This window comes from Ascidia mentula, chromosome 9 (assembly GCF_947561715.1).
Source record: "Ascidia mentula chromosome 9, kaAscMent1.1, whole genome shotgun sequence".
In the NCBI taxonomy this organism is placed as follows: Eukaryota; Metazoa; Chordata; class Ascidiacea; order Phlebobranchia; family Ascidiidae; genus Ascidia; species Ascidia mentula.
In genome coordinates, this window is record NC_138574.1 from 284,207 (window position 1) to 304,861 (window position 20,655).

Genomic DNA, 20,655 nt, shown 5'->3' on the forward strand with positions numbered 1-20,655 from the left:
TGAAGTATGTTGAAGGGCGTGAAGGTTGATTCCATGCAGTCAGTGTATACATTGACTCGGTTGCCCCATATGGTATATCTGCAGTCGCATGACTCCAATTTGATTCACCAGCCTTGAAGACGAGGTTACGAGTTCAAGTCACGTGGGAGGGCGAAGTGTTCGACATCAAACGTCGGCTACGCGCGCGCGCCGCGATCGCAATTAGCTACAGGCGACCGTATTGGCAAGCTATGATTGGATCGCTTTAGGAAGCCACATGTCCAAATTCATGTTGCTTATCAAATCCCTGGTGGTTCCAAGGTTGCGGGGTGTTTTTCTTCAAAGTTGCTCATATGGTGGTCAGGTCTGTGGTCGCTTAGGGCAAAATTTTCTGTCACTTTTGTAAGTTTGGTTTCTTTGTGAAATGTTTTGTCTTTGACAATTTTGCTGACTTTAAAAGTGAGGGCATAGGTTTCAATTTAATACCAATCAAATCAAACCAAATCATGTGCATTTTGCGGAAAAAGCATTAACGCGAAAGAACACTAAACAAAGAAAACTAAATAGAATGGGCACCGATTAAACCACAAAGATTATCAAGCGCCCAAACGGGTTCAGTAATCCCAACTTCACGTTCAGTTTTAACCAATATAGGTTGGTTTTAAGTATGGCGTCGTTGAAACTTTGACATTTGCAGAAATACCTTAAGTGGTTTAAATTTACCGGAAAGTCACAGAGAAAACCGCGCCCTCTACTTTCCTGAAAAGCCGGCAAAATTTTCCGGCCTCGTACTTTTAGCGACGGCGCCAACCCCCTCATCAATTATTGAAACTCTTCTGCCCGTCCTTCGCTTCTCCGGCGCTTTTACATTTAGTAGAAAGGTCGCACCGTCGCCCGGTTAACGCTTTGTGACGTCCAGATTTAACTCGTTTATGACGTAACACTCAAACTTAATTGTTTTTATGACAGCTCTTGTTCCGTTTCCGGGCATTATTTGATTTTTGTGCATTTTGTTTCTTCTCAGTAAAGTTTTAAGTACGACGATATTTTCAGATAACTGCAGCGAATTTCAATCTGTGAGGGCAAAGAATGCAGCGGTTTTACAAACAAACAAAGTTAAATTATCAGTCAGTCATCAGTGGGAGGGTCCGCTATACACGTTCAGCTCATGGTTTATTTGACGCACGAATTTCACAACAAACATACAGCGATCCGCAGCAAACCACACCTGATGTAGAACAGAAATAGTCTCAAGAATTTTCGAGAAATTTATGATTTGCTGCTGCGACTTTGCCGTGAATTTTTGGACTTCCTTTTTAGAATTGTTCGTAATGAGAATACATTTGTTTGCCTGATGTAGGTTTTTGGTGAAGTGTAACTTTTGGTGTGACGCTGGTTAACTTGTCCCCAAAACACAAGAAACAACGTCAACAATAAAGTAAGTCCACCGCGTCGCTATTTGTGACGAAATAGAGAGTTCTTTCCGCAGCGAAATTTGTTTGAAACAGTTGTGCACTTAGGCGTGACAGTTAATTAAAAAGCACCGAAGCGTGACGGGGCACAGGTGACGATGAGCTGGTCATGAATATTTCAAAATCAAAACCAGGTCGACTGTGAAATGGACCAGATTGTTGGAAACTAACAGAAGGTGCCTCGATGTCCGCCATCTTTCGAAGATTGTTTCAAAAAATATATTTTGTGATGCCTTTTTTTTACTGTGAAAGTAAAAAATAGTCATAAACATGTAAACATATTTGCAATATTTGCACATAAAAATATGTTACAACGTTGATCAATCGTATGTTTGTGTTTTGACTTTTTGATCCAATATTACAACAATGACGTTGAAATTATCACAGTATTTCTGCTTTAAGTTTTACTGAGGATTTTTTATTTGTTCAAGCGGGGCGTGTTTGGCGAGGTAGGGGAGCTCAGATCAACGTAATTACGACCGATCGATAAATTCCCATTCATGCCAAGTCTTCATTAAGTTCAACTGCACCACCAAAAAAAATCATATTCGATGACGTGTAACGCAGTAGTGACGTCATTGCAGACGTCAGGTAGTTGTTTTACGAGAAACTTGATGTGATGTTCGTGGGGTCGGGGTTGCGGTTTCAACCAGATAACACCCAACTTGTAAACTAACGTTTCGTGTTTCACAGGACAGCGGACACCTTTCTCCGAATGACGTAATCGGTCGGTGACGTCATGTCGACGCTGACCCTGCTGGATATCCTCTTCACCCCCCTGACGGAAGAGAAGATTCGAGAACAGGAGAGGATCGTTGCATTGACCAATGATAAGAGAAGAAAGAAGACGTTCAAGGTTAGTGTGAAGTTTGTGGAGGTTTCTGTCGTCTGCATTCGTATTCCTGTGGTCACGGTAGGGGTGTATTTAAATCTTAACTTTGGTCGCAAAAAATATTTAAAAGAAAACTTATTGTGTAAAGTTTGAGTTGTCGTCGGTTGAAGTTCTGCTTTTAAGTCCACCCCCCCTGCACCCACATAATGACCTTTTAAAATATTTATGTGCTGGATTCCTTCTTGTTTCAACGATCGATCCTTTACTTACACCCTCGCCGTGGCATCACACTTCATTTAAAATACTCCTGAACACAAAACGCGACTATTTGCTCCCGCAATGTTGGTACGGAGGGTGGGTTAGTCATGCGTAAAACATTCCGCAGAACGCTTCTTGCGCCAATGCATCGCGCGTCACATGTTCGTCAATATATCGATCACGTGCGGAATTTTCCTTAACCCAACTTCGCCTTGACGTTTCTTGTGTTGTTTGTAAACTTTGGAAATTCCTTCCCCCGACATAACAAACACCAGATTACTTTCCAACGACGTCGTTAGCGGAATGACGTCACAATAGGTTAATTCCAATGTGGAAAACTTTGTTCTTTAATTTATTTTGATTTTTTTGGGTTCCAACGGTCTTGAAATCTAACTACATTTACGCGAGTTTCAAAAATTCAACAACAAATGGAACAAAAATAAACTGCTTTGATTTTAAGTGGAAATTTCGCTTAAACTTTTTGTTGAATGTTCAGGAAGATGAAACGGAAGAAGTTTTAAAGAACGCCCATGCGACCTCTGACCTCGAGGCGGGGAAAACCCTACCTGAATATTTGCAAGGGGATGTCCCGGACGATTGCAAATTTCGACCCTTGGTTGACCCCGACGAGTTTTATGACGATAAGAATGTGAGTTATTGCGTAATGTTCGTTTCGTCATAATGTGATCGGTGGGAATCAGGTTTGTTGAATCAACGATTCTTGTGGTAAAGGACTGTAGATTTCAATATATAGCTTCTGGTTCCTGGGAGCTTTTTTCCGCCTAAAACACTTTTTAACAACTTTTCTATGGAGCGAAAGATGTTTATTTTTGATAGTAAAAGTAGCGCATTGTTTAATTTGTATAATGTAGTGCGATAATTAGTCTGGAACGAAGTTTGGAAGTTGTCTATTAGCTGTGCAGGAAAATGTGGGACATTAAACTTGAAAGTGCAGTCGATTGTAGCCCTGATAAATAATTCATCGAACCAACGCATGAGGCAAAAACTACTGTAAAGTCTGGCTCCGCCCTCACTGAAACAAAACGATCGGGGCTGGGAGTTTAGGGGTTTGACAACTTTAGGGATCCACACTATTCACGCTCCATGGAATAGGAATTGTTTTAAGCAAACTTGTGAGAAAAGTTTGGTTGTTTACCCTTTAATAAACTTATCCTGAAAAAAATTGAAATGTTGCCGCTACTGTGGAATCGAGCAAGTCGTTATAACGATATTTTGTTCTTGTGCAGACTTACATCATATTGGACCAGAACTATCTGATCTACAGATTCAATGCAAGTCGGGCTTTGTTTTGCTTCAGTCCACTAAGCATTGTGCGGAGGATTGCCAACCGGGTCCTCGTGCATTGATATCCTTTTTTAAATTCGCATTTCGTGTAAAGCGTGGGGTAACACTTGAGGGTGTTTTAGCGCGTACCGTGTGACTGATTAAGTTGTGTGAATTTAAACTCAGATTATATTTTTGGGTTAGCTTATTACGTTATAAACGTGTAGTTGGGTTTGTCAGCTGACCTTATAAAGTCCAACCTGTCCCATTCCTTAACCAACTTTTTTCTGTCCGTTTCCACGCTTTTCAACAGCATTATAATGCTGACGATTCTCGTCAACTGTTTCTTCATGACCCAAAACAACACAGACAAACCTTGGGTCAATAATTACGTCGAGTAAGTGGACAAAGTAACTGTGATGACAACAAACATATTTAAGTTTAAGACTGTGTTTAATTTAAGTATCAGAATGAATTAGATCATCAACCGAGACCATTGTAGCCAACTATCGACGTAGTTTAACCGTCCATTATTTTTGTAGACGTATTTTTCTTGCCATCTACACACTGGAGATGATCGTCAAAGTTTTATCCAGAGGTTTTATTCTAACCCAGTTCACTTACATGAGGGATCCTTGGAATTTACTCGACATTAGTGTGATCGCAACAGCGTGAGTTCCTATTTTGTTCCTTGTTTGTTCGTTTGTTATTCCAGGGACAAACGCTGTCCCATAGTTTCCTGCGTGGATTTCTATAATTATCTGTTTGATCGAAATGCTTTATCTGTTTACATATGGCGTTAATTCGGCAATTTGATATTTTTGTGTTGAATAACTTTTTGAGACCAACTGAATACTGTCATTATTTTTTAGTAATTTACTTTCCTTTAATTTCCTTTCATGTTTTGAACATTGTGACATCATAATTTCCTAAAGCTTAAATTGAACTGGCAGATTTCTATCTGACCTTCTCTATGTTCTTGGCATCCACGTGAGCAGTCTTACTGGACTCCGTGCCTTTCGTGTCGTCCGCACTTTTAAGACAATTTCCTCCAGCGAAGGTTTCTACTCTGACTTCCTTCTTCTTCTACTTTGCTTCATGCTTGCGTGCAATTCACAACTTTCATCCTTTCTTCAATAACTTCACAAAAAAGACTAATATTTTGTGATAAGTTTCAAGTAACAGGTTTAAAAATGAGAGGATAAGATTCACATTTGTATTTTCTTGTCCATAAAACTCGCTACGGGGCGCTATTGTGCATGCTTTCATTTCCCATCTTCATTTCCAGTTACCTGGATGTTGTGATGGATGCGATGGCTGGAGGTGGCGAAGCTAAGAAGATTCCAGCAATGGCCGCACTCCGAGCTTTCCGTGTCCTTCGTGCGCTCAAAGCGATCTCAGCCATCCCGGGTAAATTCAAACAAACTTCACGAATAACTGAACATTTTTTTATGAATATTCGTATTCTGTGCGGCACAAAAACTAATGAGAAGGAATTCGTTCAGATTTGTGTAAATCTTTCTCAGCATGACAAGCTTCATACCATGCATAATTCATTAGACAAGAAAACGTGTTACGCTGACGTCAATTTATTTGACGTAACCATGCTGCACTGCATGACGTCATATCTCCATCTCCATTTGACATAAATTGCCCAAATGTTGTTGTTCAAAGCAGAATGTTTTATGGTTTTGATATTTCAGGACTTAAAGCGATCGTCTCAGCTCTCATTGAGTCGGTGAAAGCCCTGAAGGACGTCATGATCCTCACCCTCTTCGGACTCTCTGTATTCGCGCTCATCGGACTTCAACTCTTCATGGGAAGCTTGAGAAACAAATGCATAAAAACGTGGCCACCGAGGTAACGCGGGACGACAGTTGTTCGCCCAGTCTTTTAAAAAGTATTTATTTGTACCAAAGAATGTGAAATGTCCCGCCTTTGAACCGGGGTAAATTGAAACAGCATCGATCAAAGGTAATCCGTACGTGGTCTAAATCTTTTGTTCTTGTGCAGTTACAACAAGACACTGTTGGATGCGTGGGAATCACAAGATTACGTCAACGTCACAGAGCCGTTTGTGAGGTCATACCACATCCCTCCAGATCTCCGAGCTTCACAGTTCGCATTTAAGACAACAGACGGTCAAATGATTCCAGTCAGTGAAACAAACAGTTCAATGGATTTGGTGAGAATCAAAAAATCTCGTATTTGTGACAAACTCAGTGACGTCGGTGTTTGTAAAAACTTTGGACCCCGGGAAATATTCAGTGGCCACATTCAGTGATTCATAATTTGGCCGCATGCGAGTTTGGGGAATACATATTGGTTGGTTTTCTCTTCGAACAAGATGTCGTTGATATCGATCGATAAATGATTAAAACACAAATACGAACATAGATTTTGATTAAACCAATCAATCGCATCAGTTGTGCAACCTGCCACTTTTACACAAGAGCAGATTAGCGCAACATTTGATTGCCTGCAAAAGGTTTCTTTCGAAGTTGGAGATATTCCGCCAAACTAGACTGACGTCACACATAATGACGTCATGTCGCACCCCCTCAATTCAGCCTTTGATCAATTAAATATTTTTTCAATTTCCGCGAATATTGTTCCCTTAAACAACTACATTTTGGCCAAAGGATGGCGCTCTCGTGTCACTACCGATGATGTGCGATCCGAATCCGGATCCGAAATGCAGTAACGAATCTCGGATGAGGGGTTGGTTCAATCAGAGCTTTGAAGACTGGATTGGAGACGAATGTAAGATCATGAACAACTTTCTTAATCATCTGCAGTAAAATATCGTCAATCTCACTTTATTATCACACAAAATATGTCGATTTGTAAATTTTGTTTGAAAATCTTTTTTAACGTGGAAAAACAAACATTGGGCGCTTTTTCTTTATTTACCGAAGCCAGTAATTACCGCGGTTTGTTAAAGTAGGGTGTTGTATTATTCAGTACCACAATCATCCGTGCGAGTAATTCTAACCCAGGTTATTAGTACATGGGACTTGTTTGTTTCAAACACTTCTTTGATTTCAGGCAATTACTGCTTTGTGAGGGGAGCGGCATGGCTTTGTGGGAACAGTTCCCAAGCGGGGTAAGTACCCAACTTTATACACGTCACATTTGATGGGAGAGTGACGTAGGATATATTTTTCAACTATCAAGGACAAATTTGGACCTTATTTGTGTATAAAACCACTTATTTGTGTATTTATGCGTAGTGTGCTTGTGACGTATTAAATAAGTTTTAACCACGTGATCACGTTGACTTCAGGCAATGTTGGGATGGCTTTACTTGCTATCAAACAGGGGAAAACCCGAACTTCGGATACACGAGTTTCGACAACTTCCTGTGGGCATTTTTATCCTTGTTCCGTCTGATGGCTCAAGATTATTGGGAAAACCTTTATATGTTGGTATGTCTTAGGCCCAAGATTCAGATGGAGAGATTTGGATTCTAATTCCTTGTGTAGTTGTGGTGTTAAAACTTAATCTGCAAGGTTGGGTAAAAGGTATTATGAAACAACATCCGAAGAACTTTTTAGTCTGAGGTTTTATTTAACTCTGGATTACGTCCAACTTCTCAACCTTCTCCACGTCATCGAGTTTATATTAGTTTCGTGGTTTTACAAATATTTCTCGCCTTTGCGAGACTGCGAAGCGTCTTAAGTGGAGGTGGTGAATTATAAATGAAAAATAATGCCCCTGAAACACTGTACATGGCGGAAGTACGCCTTGCCTGCCTTTCATTAATATTTAAGAGAGTTTCTATGTATTGGAAAGCCTTGTAGCTGTTGAGATAATATATGCCGAGTTTTGAGCATTCACATTTACCAAGCTTGTGGATGTTTTAATGCAAGCAATAATTATCCAACTCTATGTTTCCTTGAACATATTTGTTTTGCTAATTACTACTTGGGACTCCATTGAATCTGGCTGGGATTCAGAACCAACAGTAAAGCGCAGGAAGTGTTTTACGTCACAGCTTGGCACAAAAATTAGGAAACTCTAGATGGAAACTGGAAAGAGGCGGAAAGCTCTTTGTATATTAGCGCTAATTGGAGTTTACATAATGTATGCGATAATGTGTGGCACACTGCGAAGCCACTTTTCACTCAAGGTTAACTCTCCAACACCAAATAGCTAATCATGAATAATACATTGACAGACGCTGCGTGCAAACGGATCGGTTTATCTAATCTTCTTTATGGTGGTGATCTTTATTGGATCTTTCTACCTCGTGAACCTCATCCTTGCTGTGGTGGCGATGGCGTATGAAGAACAACATCAGGTAAGATTAGAGTGAAGTGAATATTCATTACGTAGGGTGGATGTAGTCACTGGACTTGGCCATGTCCCTCGAAACTTAAACCGCTTTTTAGGGGGGATATTTAGTACGTAAGTGTACAATAGATTACTGAAACCTATTAGGGATGCACCGAAAGTTCGGTTTGCCGAATTTATTCGGCCGAAACCAAGGTTTTTATAATTATTCGAAACTTTTTTACTGCATGCAACACTGGTACGCAAAGTTTAGTATAGTTTAGAATCATTGTTCAAACTGTACTAGTGTGTTTTATTTGGTAATTGTCACCGAAATCAACTTTAAGCAGTTGGTACAGCATTCTTTAAGTGCCAATAAAAGGTTGTATGATAGGATCAGATGCATTCTAGCACATGTTTTATTTAAATTTATTGCGATTTTAAGGAGATGGATACCAAAATTAGTTTCGGTTTATTCGGCCGAATTTGTTCGGCAACTTTTGCCGAATATTCGGTTTCGGCCGAATAAAAAAAATGCTGTTTCGGTGCATCACTAAAACCTATTGCTGCATTCTTGTCCAGTATTTCCACACCCTTCACACCATACGTTGTGGTCGTATTTCTTTTTTCAATGTTACAACTGCACGAGCAACAAGAAAACAATAATATCTGAGAAATCAACAAATTTTATGATTTCACGACGTCAGTAAATACGTGTCAGTTGTCATTAAAACTGTGTAACCTTTTTCGTGAGCAAAGCTGACTTCATTATCATCCATATTTAAATACTCACTTAAAAGCTATTAACCCTACAGCTTCAAAAAACTTGACTTAATCGTTTCGGAATAAGATTAGATTTTTCCTTCCCCACAAAGTGACATTGAAAATGCATTTAAACTTGGCGGTACGATCGAAGATGGGGCAAAACTCGACGGAGAAACTACAAAACTCGATCGATGAATGGCGCTTAAACTGAATATTCCGCTATAATTGATTACGGGCACAAGTTTTGGGAGCTTTCGAGGACCCACTCCCTTCTACCCGACTTGAGTCACATCGATTTTGAGGAGAGAGGGCGCCCGACAGAGCGCATTGTTACGTTGTATTGATTGCATGGGCGGCTACTGCATTGTGCTAATAACATATACTTCTCCACATCGAAACTTCCAAGAGCGGCGGGTTCGGGGTTGGCGAGTTCACGTTTACCTTCTGACTTGTAATGATAACTATAGTGAACGTTTAAAATTAACAAAGCATTGGTAACTTTGAACACAAGAGCTAATTTCCACTCAAATGGTTACTTGGTTTGTTGCGAAGTTTCATTCGCAGCAAGAATGACACAAACATTATTTAAACCTGAGGAGGTTTTGTGTCAAACATTCACAAGTTTCCGACATCATTTAAAACAACTTCCACGTACAGATCGTGGCCGATGAAGAGGAGAGGAAGAAAGCTCAGATGCTGAGGAAGAAGGAGGAGTTGATGGCGATCCTGGAGGAAGTAAACAGAGCCGAGAGTCGACTACAAAGCAGAAGGGTAAGATTTTTAACCTTGTGGCATAAAAATGTTTGACGTCAATGCCAGCAGGCGCCTCCTTATGACGTCATAAAAAACTTGGAAACCCGAAACATTTCACTCCCCTCACTTTAGGCGAGTCGGATAACCCCCGCGTGTTCCACTCCATCCACTCCACGATCCGGAGCCAAGGATTCGGAATCTTCTCGTCCTTCGTCAATAAAAAGAACGGACAAAGGAAGTTTACGGTTGCTTAGCAACTCGATTCGAGAGAAGAGAGAAAAAGAAGTCGCTGCGCGTCAAGCTGCTTCGAAACTTGCCGTCGAGGTTTGATTCCACTGAGTATTGTGTTGGAATGTTGATACTTCATCTGTGCTTGCTTAATTATTATAATTATAAAAACGTTTTCTACACACGTTAGCGTCATTCTACTTTCAGTTATGCTTAAACGCAAAAAGAATCGGCTGCAGTACATTGGGCTTGAAGTAGGAGTGTCGTAAATGTGGATCAACCGCTTGGCATCATTAAGTAATGTTTCCTCCTAAATAAATATTTCCTTTTAAAGATTGGAATGAATGGAGGGAGAGCTCCCAAGATCACAGGAACTCTTCCCTCGCCGGAAGTAATCCAGGATGCGGTGAACAAACTCCACCAGAGTCAGACCAGGAGAGAGTCGGAGTCATTGGAGGTTCCTCATCATCCTCATGGCATCCTACGGAGTTCAGGATCTACTCCAAGATCTTCTTTCCGAAGTTTGAGGATGTCTCCGGCTGTGATGAAACGGGAGTTTGAAGTGGGAGCGGAGCATGAGAAGATGTTGGGAGGTGGAAGATCTGGAAGGATGAGGAAGGAGAGTGAGGGAAGTCAGTTCAGTTGTGGAGGTTGGTGATAATCTTCTTCCTGTTTTGAGCTCGTTGGAAAAATTCGTTGGAAATTTGGTCCAGTGGCTTTAACGTCTCTCTGTGCAAAAACCCACAAGTTTTAGTGAGATTTTACCATGGTTAGAATAATCTACAATCTCCATGTTGTTTTCCAGGTGGCCACGATTCGGACTTCGCGGATGACGAAGGTTCGGAAAACGCAAGCATTTGTGACGTAATAACAACTGGTGATCATTCCATCGGAAACAAAAAGCTGGCAAAATCCCGGATTCCAGCTGGTCAGATGTTAGGAACTTAATCGAATTTCAAGCAATTATTATGCCCACGTTAAGGCGTACCAATGGCCTTCTAATTCCTCTGGCAGCAGTAACCTAGAAATATTCAACTAAATAGAAATATCAAATATAGATTTCTTACCTTTTATATTTAAGATGATGGTAATAAAGAAGATGTTTTTATACAGGAAGAGGAAGTTTGTCTAACAACGGAACAGTTGTTGATAGGAACGGGGTCGTTTCGCTCATCCATCGAGGTTCTACTGCTACTACACTCCCGGATGTTGTAGTGGAGAAAGCGATCAACGAATACGACGCCAAGGTAAGGATTCCGCCTTAAAAGTTTGTACATTTCTATCAACGTTTGCTTGTAAAGGCACCAACTTACGTGCGAAGTGTTTTTTACGCTTTTTATGTATTTGGAGTAATTGTTGTAATCTTCTGCTTCATGTTGAAGTCGTATTCCGGTGAATGTGAGATAATCCACATGGATACTTTGAAGCCGACCCCACGGTCCCGTCTATCCTCCATCGATCATCTCACGGAACCTCAACTTGAAGTTTTGAAGCAACGAGCAATGAGTCAAGCTTCAATCATGAGCCAAGGTAACCGACCGTTACCGTATTTCAAAATGTTGAAAGAAACATGTCGACGATATTTCAAATGTTCTCGAATAAAATCTGTTGTGAATTGTTGAAGGTTTGGATGACGATCGGAAATGCACGCCATGCTGGTACAAATTCACCGACATCTTCTGTATCTGGAATTGTTGTGGATGTTGGATTAAACTCCAGAAAATGGTGAGTTTCTTACGTCATAACTCGACCCGAAGAAACCTTTTTTTTAACTTGTGAAAATTCAAACAGATGAAAAAGGTCTGCGACGATCCGTTCTTTGATCTGTTCATCACAATCTGCATTGTCATTAACACTGCATTTATGGCAATCGAACAAAAGCCCATGGACGAAGATTTTCAACATGTTTTGGAAAACGCCAATATAGTAAGTTGCACAATCATGTCCGGTTATTTTCATTGCAGTGAAGTTAATTTTTGAGAACACATTCATTAGGAACATATTTTCATCAATATTAGGAAGGCGTTGCAACAAGTTTTTCTTGAAAAAACTCAGCGAATTGTCACTTTGTCGATGTGTGTCTAACGTGTTCTTGTTTGAAACAAAACAGATTCCTTTACTGCTGTTGCTTACACGCATATTATCGGTACAACTATTGTTTACCAGGCTTTCACTGTGATCTTCACCACGGAACTTTGCATCAAAATGATTGGTCTTAATCCTTATTACTACTTCCAAGAACCCTGGAATTGTTTTGATGCCGTTATTGTCACCGTTTCCCTTCTAGAGTTTCCGCTAGAGGGCGTAAATGGTCTATCTGTTTTGAGGACTTTCCGTTTGGTGGGTTTACATCCTGGATTGATTTCAAGCTTAAGTTTGATATTTTTAATGTTCAACCAAGAAATGATCAAAATACTTGTTTCGTGTGGTTTACTTCATGTAAACTATAGTTTTTTTCGAGTAAAGAAATTTGGATCCGGGTCAATGAAAAACGCCAATTCCTTTACCTCTACTCAGCTGTTGTTATTTGCAATTTACAAACAATCTATTGATGGCAGATGCGAGTGTTCAAGTTGGCGAAGTCCTGGCCCACCTTAAACATGTTGATCAAGATCATCGGGAACTCCATGGGATCCCTCGGAAACTTGACTCTGATCCTCATCATCATCCTCTTCATCTTTGCTGTGGTTGGAATGCAATTGTTCCGGGAGAGATACGAAGCAGTGGAGGTTACTTTTATTATTATTATTATTATAAATAGGATATCGGATGAGACGACCGTATTAGTTTAACCAACGTAAAAATGTCCTCTAGGTGTCGCGTCTTTGCTGGGGTTTAGAAAATATACTTATAGTATATAATTTGCTGAGTAATTGCACCGTTTCCTGTTCTTACTTCCCCCGTGTTGGCGGACAACATTTGAAAACTTTTTACTTTGCTCAGGGTGACCTTCGTTGGCATATGAAGGGTTTCGGTCATTCCTTCCTCATTGTCTTCCGGATCTTATGTGGGGAGTGGATCGAAACGATGTGGGATTGCATGAGATGGGGAGGGGACATGTACGCTTTATGCATTCCAGTATTTCTCCTCGTGCAAGTTGTTGGAAATCTTGTGGTAAATATTTTTGAAGCAGAATCTTACCTGATTACTTCATCTGGCATACGTCCGCTGTAAACGCATGTTGACATTTCTATGCTTTTAAAGTCAACACTGTAATTGTTTAAAATAATTTGTTCTCTCTGATATTTTATATTTGTTCACGGGTGTTGTGAAAATTTTCAGGTGCTCAACCTCTTCCTTGCGTTGCTCCTGAGCTCATTCAGTGCTGACAGTTTTGACCCCGACGATGATTCGGCTCCAAACAGCATCCAACAATCCATAGTGAGGATCAACAGATGGCTCGCTTTCCTTCGAAGGAATGTTCGAAGTTGGAGAACTTCCATCGCTAAATCATGCAGGTGGGAAATCTAACTGAAGAATTTTTGTGATAACTTTTACCACAATCACAGAAACGTTAAATTCCGGACTAAAATCTATTAGTTTTGTTATATGAGAAAACTCTATTTCGCTTTTAAGAAGAACCAAACACACTGTCTTATTCAAATCGAATTTTTTTCACTAAGATTTTAGCCTCAAAATTAACGCTTCTGTGATTGTGGTATTATTATTCACAATAAGAAAATCGTATAAGTTGCAACAGAATGGGGGAATTATTCTCAGAATCACCTGACTGTTTGCTGGTTTTGGTTTATACAGTGGTGGACGTAAACTGATGCGAAATATTTGTACGAAACAAACTTTTTAAATTACCAAACAGGAATTAAACAAAGGCCCGACTTTGGTCCGCCTGTTTCGGAAGTAAAGCACACTTTTTTCTGTACAAAATTTTGCCATATGACAAGACCAAGCGTAACATTAAATCATTTTCTTGTAGACAATCAACTGGAGTTCTTGGCAAGGAAGGTCGGCTGAGCGCCAACGCTGTGAACATTTTTCGAAACGATATGGTGACAGTAGTGGTTGATCCAAATACAAATTCTTCACCGCCAGATGGCAGGCTTGATGGCTACGCAACAAGCGAAAATGTTGGAAATACAATTGAGTGCAAATACGAAATACCTCTTGATTCACCTGATGATGGAACAGGAAAAGATTTCCTCACCAAGGTGGAAATGATGCTTTCTATACAATTCCTTAATACATACGCTTCTCTCATATTAAACATTACAGTCTATTTACCTATTCAGGTCCCGCTATAATGAAATTATTATTTAAGTAATAATTTCAATGTATTTACCGAACCTTCCCAAAGTCTATGGATTTAATTTAAATACATTTTTTATCACCAGGAATCGATGGTGGTCCCGATCGCTGCTCTCGAATCTGACTTCGAAACTCGGGAAAGTGACAACGCGTCCGACAATTCGAGCCTGTGCAGTGATATCACAAACGTGAGTTGTGTCAAGTCATTTCTTTACCACGTGGAGTTAAGTTATAGAAAATTTGCAGAGATCCACAAGCACTATGTCAGGATCAGTATCTTCGATGAGCAACAGTGAATATGAAAAGAGACAAGCTGAATTGGAAAGAAGTCAAGCACCTGCACGTAGGAAAATAAGATTATTGTTTATTATAAACGAGTATTTGGTTCATGAGAAGCTTGTTGTACTTCTATTTCATAAAACCCAAAATATACACATATGTTGGTGCCCTTTGCTCAGGTTGGTTCAATTTGAGTTAATTTTACGATCTCTATGTCGATTGCTTGACAGCGATTTAAAAAAAATCTTTTCTTTCACAGAAGGAGAAGTTGCAAACGAGCCTTCGTCTTGTTGGCCAAACAAGTGGAGTGCCAGGTTTCAATGTTGTGACCCTCCAACCGATGAAGGGTTTTACAGAGTTTGGTGGAACGCTCGGAAAGTCTGCTACAGAATCGTGGAACATCCCTGGTTTGAATCTTTCATCATCGTCATGATTCTTCTCAGCAGTGCTGCATTGGTCAGTGGAACTGTGCGGGTTCTCACAATAAATTGTTTACGTTTTGGGACTAACTACTGACAGTAAACTACGCTTTTGTGTAATTTTTGTCATACTTAAGGATATGTGCGGTTATGCGTTTGTCAATGGCATTTTAAGCTTTGTAAGTATACATTCCATTGAATTCATCCTTGGATATATGGTCAATTCTTTGTAAAACTATTCACAATTTTATTGCCATCCTCACAATACTCACTAAACTAATATTTGCCGCAGGCTTTCGAAGATGTTTACTACAGGGACCGAAAAACACTTCGCAGAATCCTGAAATACGCGGATCGTATTTTTACTTACGTTTTCATACTGGAGATGTTGCTTAAATGGGTCGGGTATGGATTCAAGAAGTATTTCACGAATGCCTGGTGCTGGCTCGACTTTCTCATCGTCGGGGTGAGTTGGTGACGTAGTGACCTACGTCATGCGCGTGTATATTTGTACATTTAAACCACAACAAGCAATTTTGAACTGATGGTTTCATAAGTTTTTGCCGAAACGTTTTAACGAAATAAAACATGTGAATGTTTTCAGCACTTTGGAAATATACTCTCAGAATTATGAATAAACCACTTTCATATAAAGATCTGGTTGTGATTTAGGTTTAAAAAGTAGCTGCGATACCAAATCACGACTTTTTGCAGGTTTCTTTGGTGGGACTTGTAGCTGAGGCTGTGGGTCTGGATAAAATTACCAGCATCAGATCCTTGAGAACCCTGAGAGCTTTGCGACCATTACGTGCTATGTCCAGATTTGAAGGAATGAAGGTGGATGAGATTATTAACCTTTCATTTCACTTCAATCCACCATAATATTTCCCATTAAGTTCGACGTATGCTTTTGGGTAGTAGACAAGTTAAACTACTTCTTAATCTTCGTGAAAGTTCTAACTAAACATACTGCACTTGAACTGGGATAATCCCCATTAACCGCTGCTGATGTGGTTGAAGTCTTGCACAGTGGATATATATGTGATCGATATATGCTCTGGATGGGTGGAAAATCTCACAGTGGCATTCAATATATGATTACGTACAGGTGGTGGTGAATGCACTGATTGGGGCAATTCCTTCGATCGCAAATGTGTTGATGGTTTGTTTGATTTTCTGGCTCATTTTTTCTATTATGGGAGTGAATCTGTTCGCTGGAAAGTTCTGGAAGTGCGCAAATATCACGAGCGGATATAAGCTCCCCCCATTCAACTTCACCTATCTCAACTTCACGTACCCTGAGATTAACAAGTTAGTAAAAACCAAATTTAATATCTTGCTGCTAGAAATGTTGACTAGATCATGGTTTGTTTGTTGTCGCCAAAAAAGGACAAAATGGTCACATTTCCAAAGTGGAAAGTTGAATGCTGATTCTGCCAGACATAAAGTTCTTCTGTCATAAAAACTATACACTGTAATCGATCCTTCGGACGTCGTGCAAGCAACTTTTGAGTTGAATTATTTATAGAAAGTATAACTTAACAATTGGTTGTGAGAACGCTGTTTCTTATGAACAACAAGGACAACGGGTTTTTCTTATGAAGCTTGGTTGTCGGGAAGGTTAAGATACGAAGTCACCTCAACTTGTCTATTTAATTTGCAGGACGGTGTGCAAGGAATTGACCAGTCTTTCACCCGACTTCCAGTGGACCAATGGGAAAGTTAACTTTGACAATGCTCTCGCCGGATATCTTGCTTTGCTTCAGGTTCGTGGTTGTCAGATTCCAAACGCAGAATATTTGAACTTTTGGTCGTGGCTACTTTCATTATAAATAGGACGTTTCTGTAAGAGTTAATCTGATACACGATTGCACACAACTATGTTTCCAGCCATCATATTTGTTTGTGAAATAAACATGATGACGTTTCTGTCCAGGTGGCAACGTTTAAAGGTTGGACATTTATCATGTATGACGCAGTTGATATTACGTATGAGGACAAGCAACCAAGTTTTGAAGCCAACTTTTACTGTTATTTCTACTTCGTAGCTTTTATTGGTGAGTCGAAAAAATAAAAGGAAAAATAACTATTTTAATGTAGCAAACATGAGCGAGATACGTCGTACTCTGTGTGTTAATTTACTTAAGGTCCCAAAATAACACAGAAAGTCTGAGATATTTGTTTTTTACAGTGTTCGGGAGTTTCTTCACACTCAATCTTTTCATTGGTGTGATCATCGACAACTTTAACCAGCAGAAGAAAAAGCTGGGGGGTCAGGATATTTTCATGACTGAAGAACAACGAAAATATTTCAACGCAATAAAAAAACTCGGTTCCAAGAAACCCCAGAAACCCGTGCCGCGACCTAAAGTGAGTTTGTAGGAGCTTTCATTACCCAAGTGTGAAAATAAAGACCGTCAAAGCCAAATGATTTTTGTTGGTTCTTCTTCACTGTATTTCGGCATAATGATTTTTTCGTGGAACGAATATGAAGCAGAAAACATAAATAGAAGAAACATGTTGGGTAAATTAAGCGTTTTTTTACAGAACAAACTTCAGGGCTGGATGTTTGACATTGTGACGCATCAGATGTTTGAAATCACAATCATGATACTGATCATATCCAACATGCTCACCATGATGATTGAGTCTTACAATATGTCCGACACTTTTACGGCCATTCTTGAGTACGTCAACTACGTGTTCGTGGCAATATTTACCGGGGAAGCAACCATTAAGGTAGGTGGAGAAAATAACATTTATGGACGTTCAAAGTCGCGTAAATGTTTTTTATCAAAACGTACTTTTCTGGTTTTGACTACAAACAATTTAACAATAACAAATTATTTGCACCTGATGAAGCGAGAGGAAACGAAATTGCAGTTCAATGTCAAAGTCTAATAGGGCTAATTGTGTAATTATCAAAACGTAGTCAATATTTTGATCTGATTTTGCAGATATTTGCATTACGTCATCATTACCTGAAGAACCCATGGAACGTGTTTGATCTGGTCGTGGTTATCCTTTCCATCATTGGAAGCACGATGAGCGAACTCATAAAAGAATATTTCGTTCAGGTGCGTCACGTGACTTTATTTCAAACACGCGACCGCTCAAGTAACTTGTGACCTTTTTCAGCCGACTCTGTTCCGTATAATTCGTCTTGCTCGCATCGGACGCATCTTGCGTCTGATCAAAGGAGCGAAGGGAATTCGCACGCTTCTCTTCGCACTTATGATGTCACTTCCGGCTCTTCTTAACATTGGCTTACTTCTCATCCTCGTCATGTAAGTTAACCTTGACGTAATTTGCCGTGTCATCAGCTGAAACAAAGCAGGTCGAATCAGTTACCACAACTGTTTGCTGCTTAGTAAATATTGTTTGTGATTCTGCATAACAGATATTTGTTCGATTCAGGTTCATTTACTCTATATTCGGGATGTCCCAGTTCGCTTACGTCCGACGTGACAGCGGAATCGACGACATGTTTAACTTCGAAACGTTCGGAAACTCTTTCCTGTGTTTGTTTATGATTACAACATCAGCAGGTGGGAATTGTAATAAAACAATTCTGTTCCGATTCAAACGAAAGTTTGTGTCAACTTGGTAATTCTTGCAGTTGAAAAAATAAATTCCGAGTATTTCTTTTTTGCCATAATCACGAAAAGCTCTTAAAATATAGTGAAAATTTACAATATCTAAAATATAGTGACAAGTTACATAATTTTTAATCCTTTTCAGGCTGGGATGGGCTTTTGAGTCCAATCCTTGACTCAGACAAACCTTACTGTGATCCGGATCTAAACAATGGAAATCCCAACGGACTCGGAAACTGTGGGAATCCAACCACAGGATGCGCTTTCTTCGTCACATATCTCATATTCACATTTCTAATTGTGGTCAACATGTACATTGCGATTATATTGGAAAACTTCGGCGTTGCCACCGAGGAGAGCTCAGACCCACTTGGCGAGGATGGTGGGTTGCTGGGGATTCATTGCATGTCGATCCTTCTCTGTGCGACTGTGCGGTGTTGTTATCTTCCGCATGATACAGAGTCAGTTTCCTGTTTGATTCCCGCATGTGACTAAAAATCTCATCCGGTTTCCTCACACACCTGTTCACTGGCGCTCGTGCATGCAAATGTGTTTGTGGTCGTTGTTTTGACAAATTGAACAATTGTTGCATTATACCTCTGGATGTTACTTTTGCAACCAATCTGTGCTGCATGTTCGCGTAATCGTGACGTCACAGTTGGTAATGAACGCAATTTGTGACAATCTTCGTGTATTTGCAGATTTCGAAATGTTCTACGAGGTTTGGGAGCGTTTCGACCCGAAGGCGACCCAGTTCATAACTTTTTCCAACCTCTCTGACTTTGTGGATAGCCTGGAGTCTCCTCTGCGTGTCCCGAAACCAAATAACAGGAGTCTGATTGCAATGGATCTTCCCATGGTGATAGGGGATAGACTTCACTGTCTCGACGTCCTCTTTGCTCTCACTAAGAGAGTCCTTGGAGAGTCGGATGCTCTGGAGGGATTGAGATACCAGATGGAGGAGAAGTTCATGGCATCCAATCCATCCAAGGCCTCGTATGAACCGATCACAACCACTCTCCGCCGGAAGCAGGAGGAAGTCTCATCCACGATCATCCAGCGATGGTGGAGAAGAGTCCGCGTCCTTCACACAGTCAGGATGGCATCAATGCATCTTCTCGATCGTGAGGCAGCAAGAGGTACAGGCGATCATCACCATAGCAACAGCGATGATGGTGACGACGCAGCGGGTGGAGGAGGAGGTGTTGCTACTGGTAACCACGTGGACGCGGAAAATGGAGTTTCTCCAATCAAAAAACACTTATCCACAGTGGAGGTTGAGATTAATAAGCAGGGGGATCATCCTCCTTCCTATGAGGAGGCAACATCCGCTACTCCAGGAACAAGATCCCCGCTCCTCATTAACTCCACGCAAACAGTCGCCGCTCCCATAGTAACCACGATGCACCGTCCGACGTCTCTAATCAATGAGGTCACGATGACGATGTCTTCGACCCCGTCAACTACGTCACCGCTCAACACGCCCTTCTCGGCCACGTCATCGTCGCCCAACTCGCACTCGGAGGGCGCCACCGCACTACAACAAAAAAACGATAAACCTTTTCCGTTAGACGGCGCTGTTGTACCGGTTCCGACCGAATCGGACGCTGAGAACAATAATGACAACACGCCGCGAAATTCCAACGCCGCCTTCCTAGCCAACGAATACAAAGAAGAAGGTCCTTCGTCTCCCGCCGTTGATCGACGAAACTCGGAGGCAATTGTAACATATCCTCGTCACATGACTGTCGACCGCGTAGGTGCGCCCACTGGCGGCAATGGAAAAGTAGAGAAACGAAGTGTTTCTTAACCGGAGAGTGGCGGGCTACAGCATGCTGTGATTCTGATAGTTAAGCCAAGAGGTTTTGCGCACCCTGATTGAAGTTGGGGCGGTTTTCAACCTGGATGAGCTCGTTGAGGAAGTGATGACGTTTCCTTGCTCAAATCCACTTCTGTGTTTCTACTTTCTCGTCACTACTTATTCGCTACAGCGAACAAAAATTCCGGAAAGGTGCAGCCTGCGATCAAATTCTATTTGCACTGAACTTACCGCAAGATCAACAATTGTCAGCATCTTGCGATCAAATAACGCAAGCCCCTGTGTGTGGGCAAACCCCCTCCATACCTTCCTGTTCTTTTCTCTATTTGCTGTGATGCGTTCAGTGTTGAAATGTACAAATCAGATTGACGTTATATACGTGTCTTAATTCATTGAATAAACATCCTTATCCCAAATTATTGCATTCCAGGAG

At 40.7% G+C, this 20,655-nt stretch overlaps 1 protein-coding gene across 1 annotated transcript; it reads left to right on the forward strand.

The window, feature by feature from the left end:
• The first annotated feature begins 2,154 nt into the window (after positions 1 to 2,154).
• On the forward strand, positions 2,155 to 20,327 carry LOC145913517 (sodium channel protein type 3 subunit alpha-like). Its single transcript, XM_083001215.1, has 40 exons — positions 2,155 to 2,307; positions 3,038 to 3,190; positions 3,789 to 3,907; positions 4,127 to 4,222; positions 4,368 to 4,496; positions 5,114 to 5,235; positions 5,529 to 5,685; positions 5,839 to 6,010; positions 6,468 to 6,588; positions 6,874 to 6,931; positions 7,112 to 7,253; positions 8,006 to 8,128; positions 9,523 to 9,636; positions 9,751 to 9,942; positions 10,181 to 10,496; positions 10,652 to 10,774; positions 10,960 to 11,093; positions 11,229 to 11,376; positions 11,471 to 11,571; positions 11,638 to 11,772; positions 12,013 to 12,186; positions 12,405 to 12,575; positions 12,790 to 12,960; positions 13,129 to 13,304; positions 13,781 to 14,012; positions 14,196 to 14,297; positions 14,356 to 14,452; positions 14,648 to 14,844; positions 15,100 to 15,273; positions 15,522 to 15,644; positions 15,916 to 16,118; positions 16,471 to 16,573; positions 16,744 to 16,864; positions 16,999 to 17,177; positions 17,355 to 17,546; positions 17,765 to 17,884; positions 17,946 to 18,094; positions 18,225 to 18,355; positions 18,549 to 18,785; positions 19,105 to 20,327. The coding sequence occupies exons 1-40, from the start codon at positions 2,191 to 2,193 to the stop codon at positions 20,211 to 20,213; spliced, it is 6,933 nt and encodes a 2,310-aa protein (XP_082857341.1). The 5' UTR covers positions 2,155 to 2,190; the 3' UTR covers positions 20,214 to 20,327.
• The last annotated feature ends 328 nt before the right edge of the window (positions 20,328 to 20,655 follow it).

Excerpts from the sequence above, each read along its gene's own strand:
- LOC145913517 (XM_083001215.1), top strand. The coding sequence starts at position 2,191 with ATGTCGACGCTGACCCTGCTGGATATCCTCTTCACCCCCCTGACGGAA. Across the intron at positions 14,845-15,099 it reads TTCTCAGCAGTGCTGCATTG|GCTTTCGAAGATGTTTACTA; the intron begins GTCAGTGGAACT and ends TATTTGCCGCAG. Across the intron at positions 18,095-18,224 it reads TTACTTCTCATCCTCGTCAT|GTTCATTTACTCTATATTCG; the intron begins GTAAGTTAACCT and ends TGTTCGATTCAG.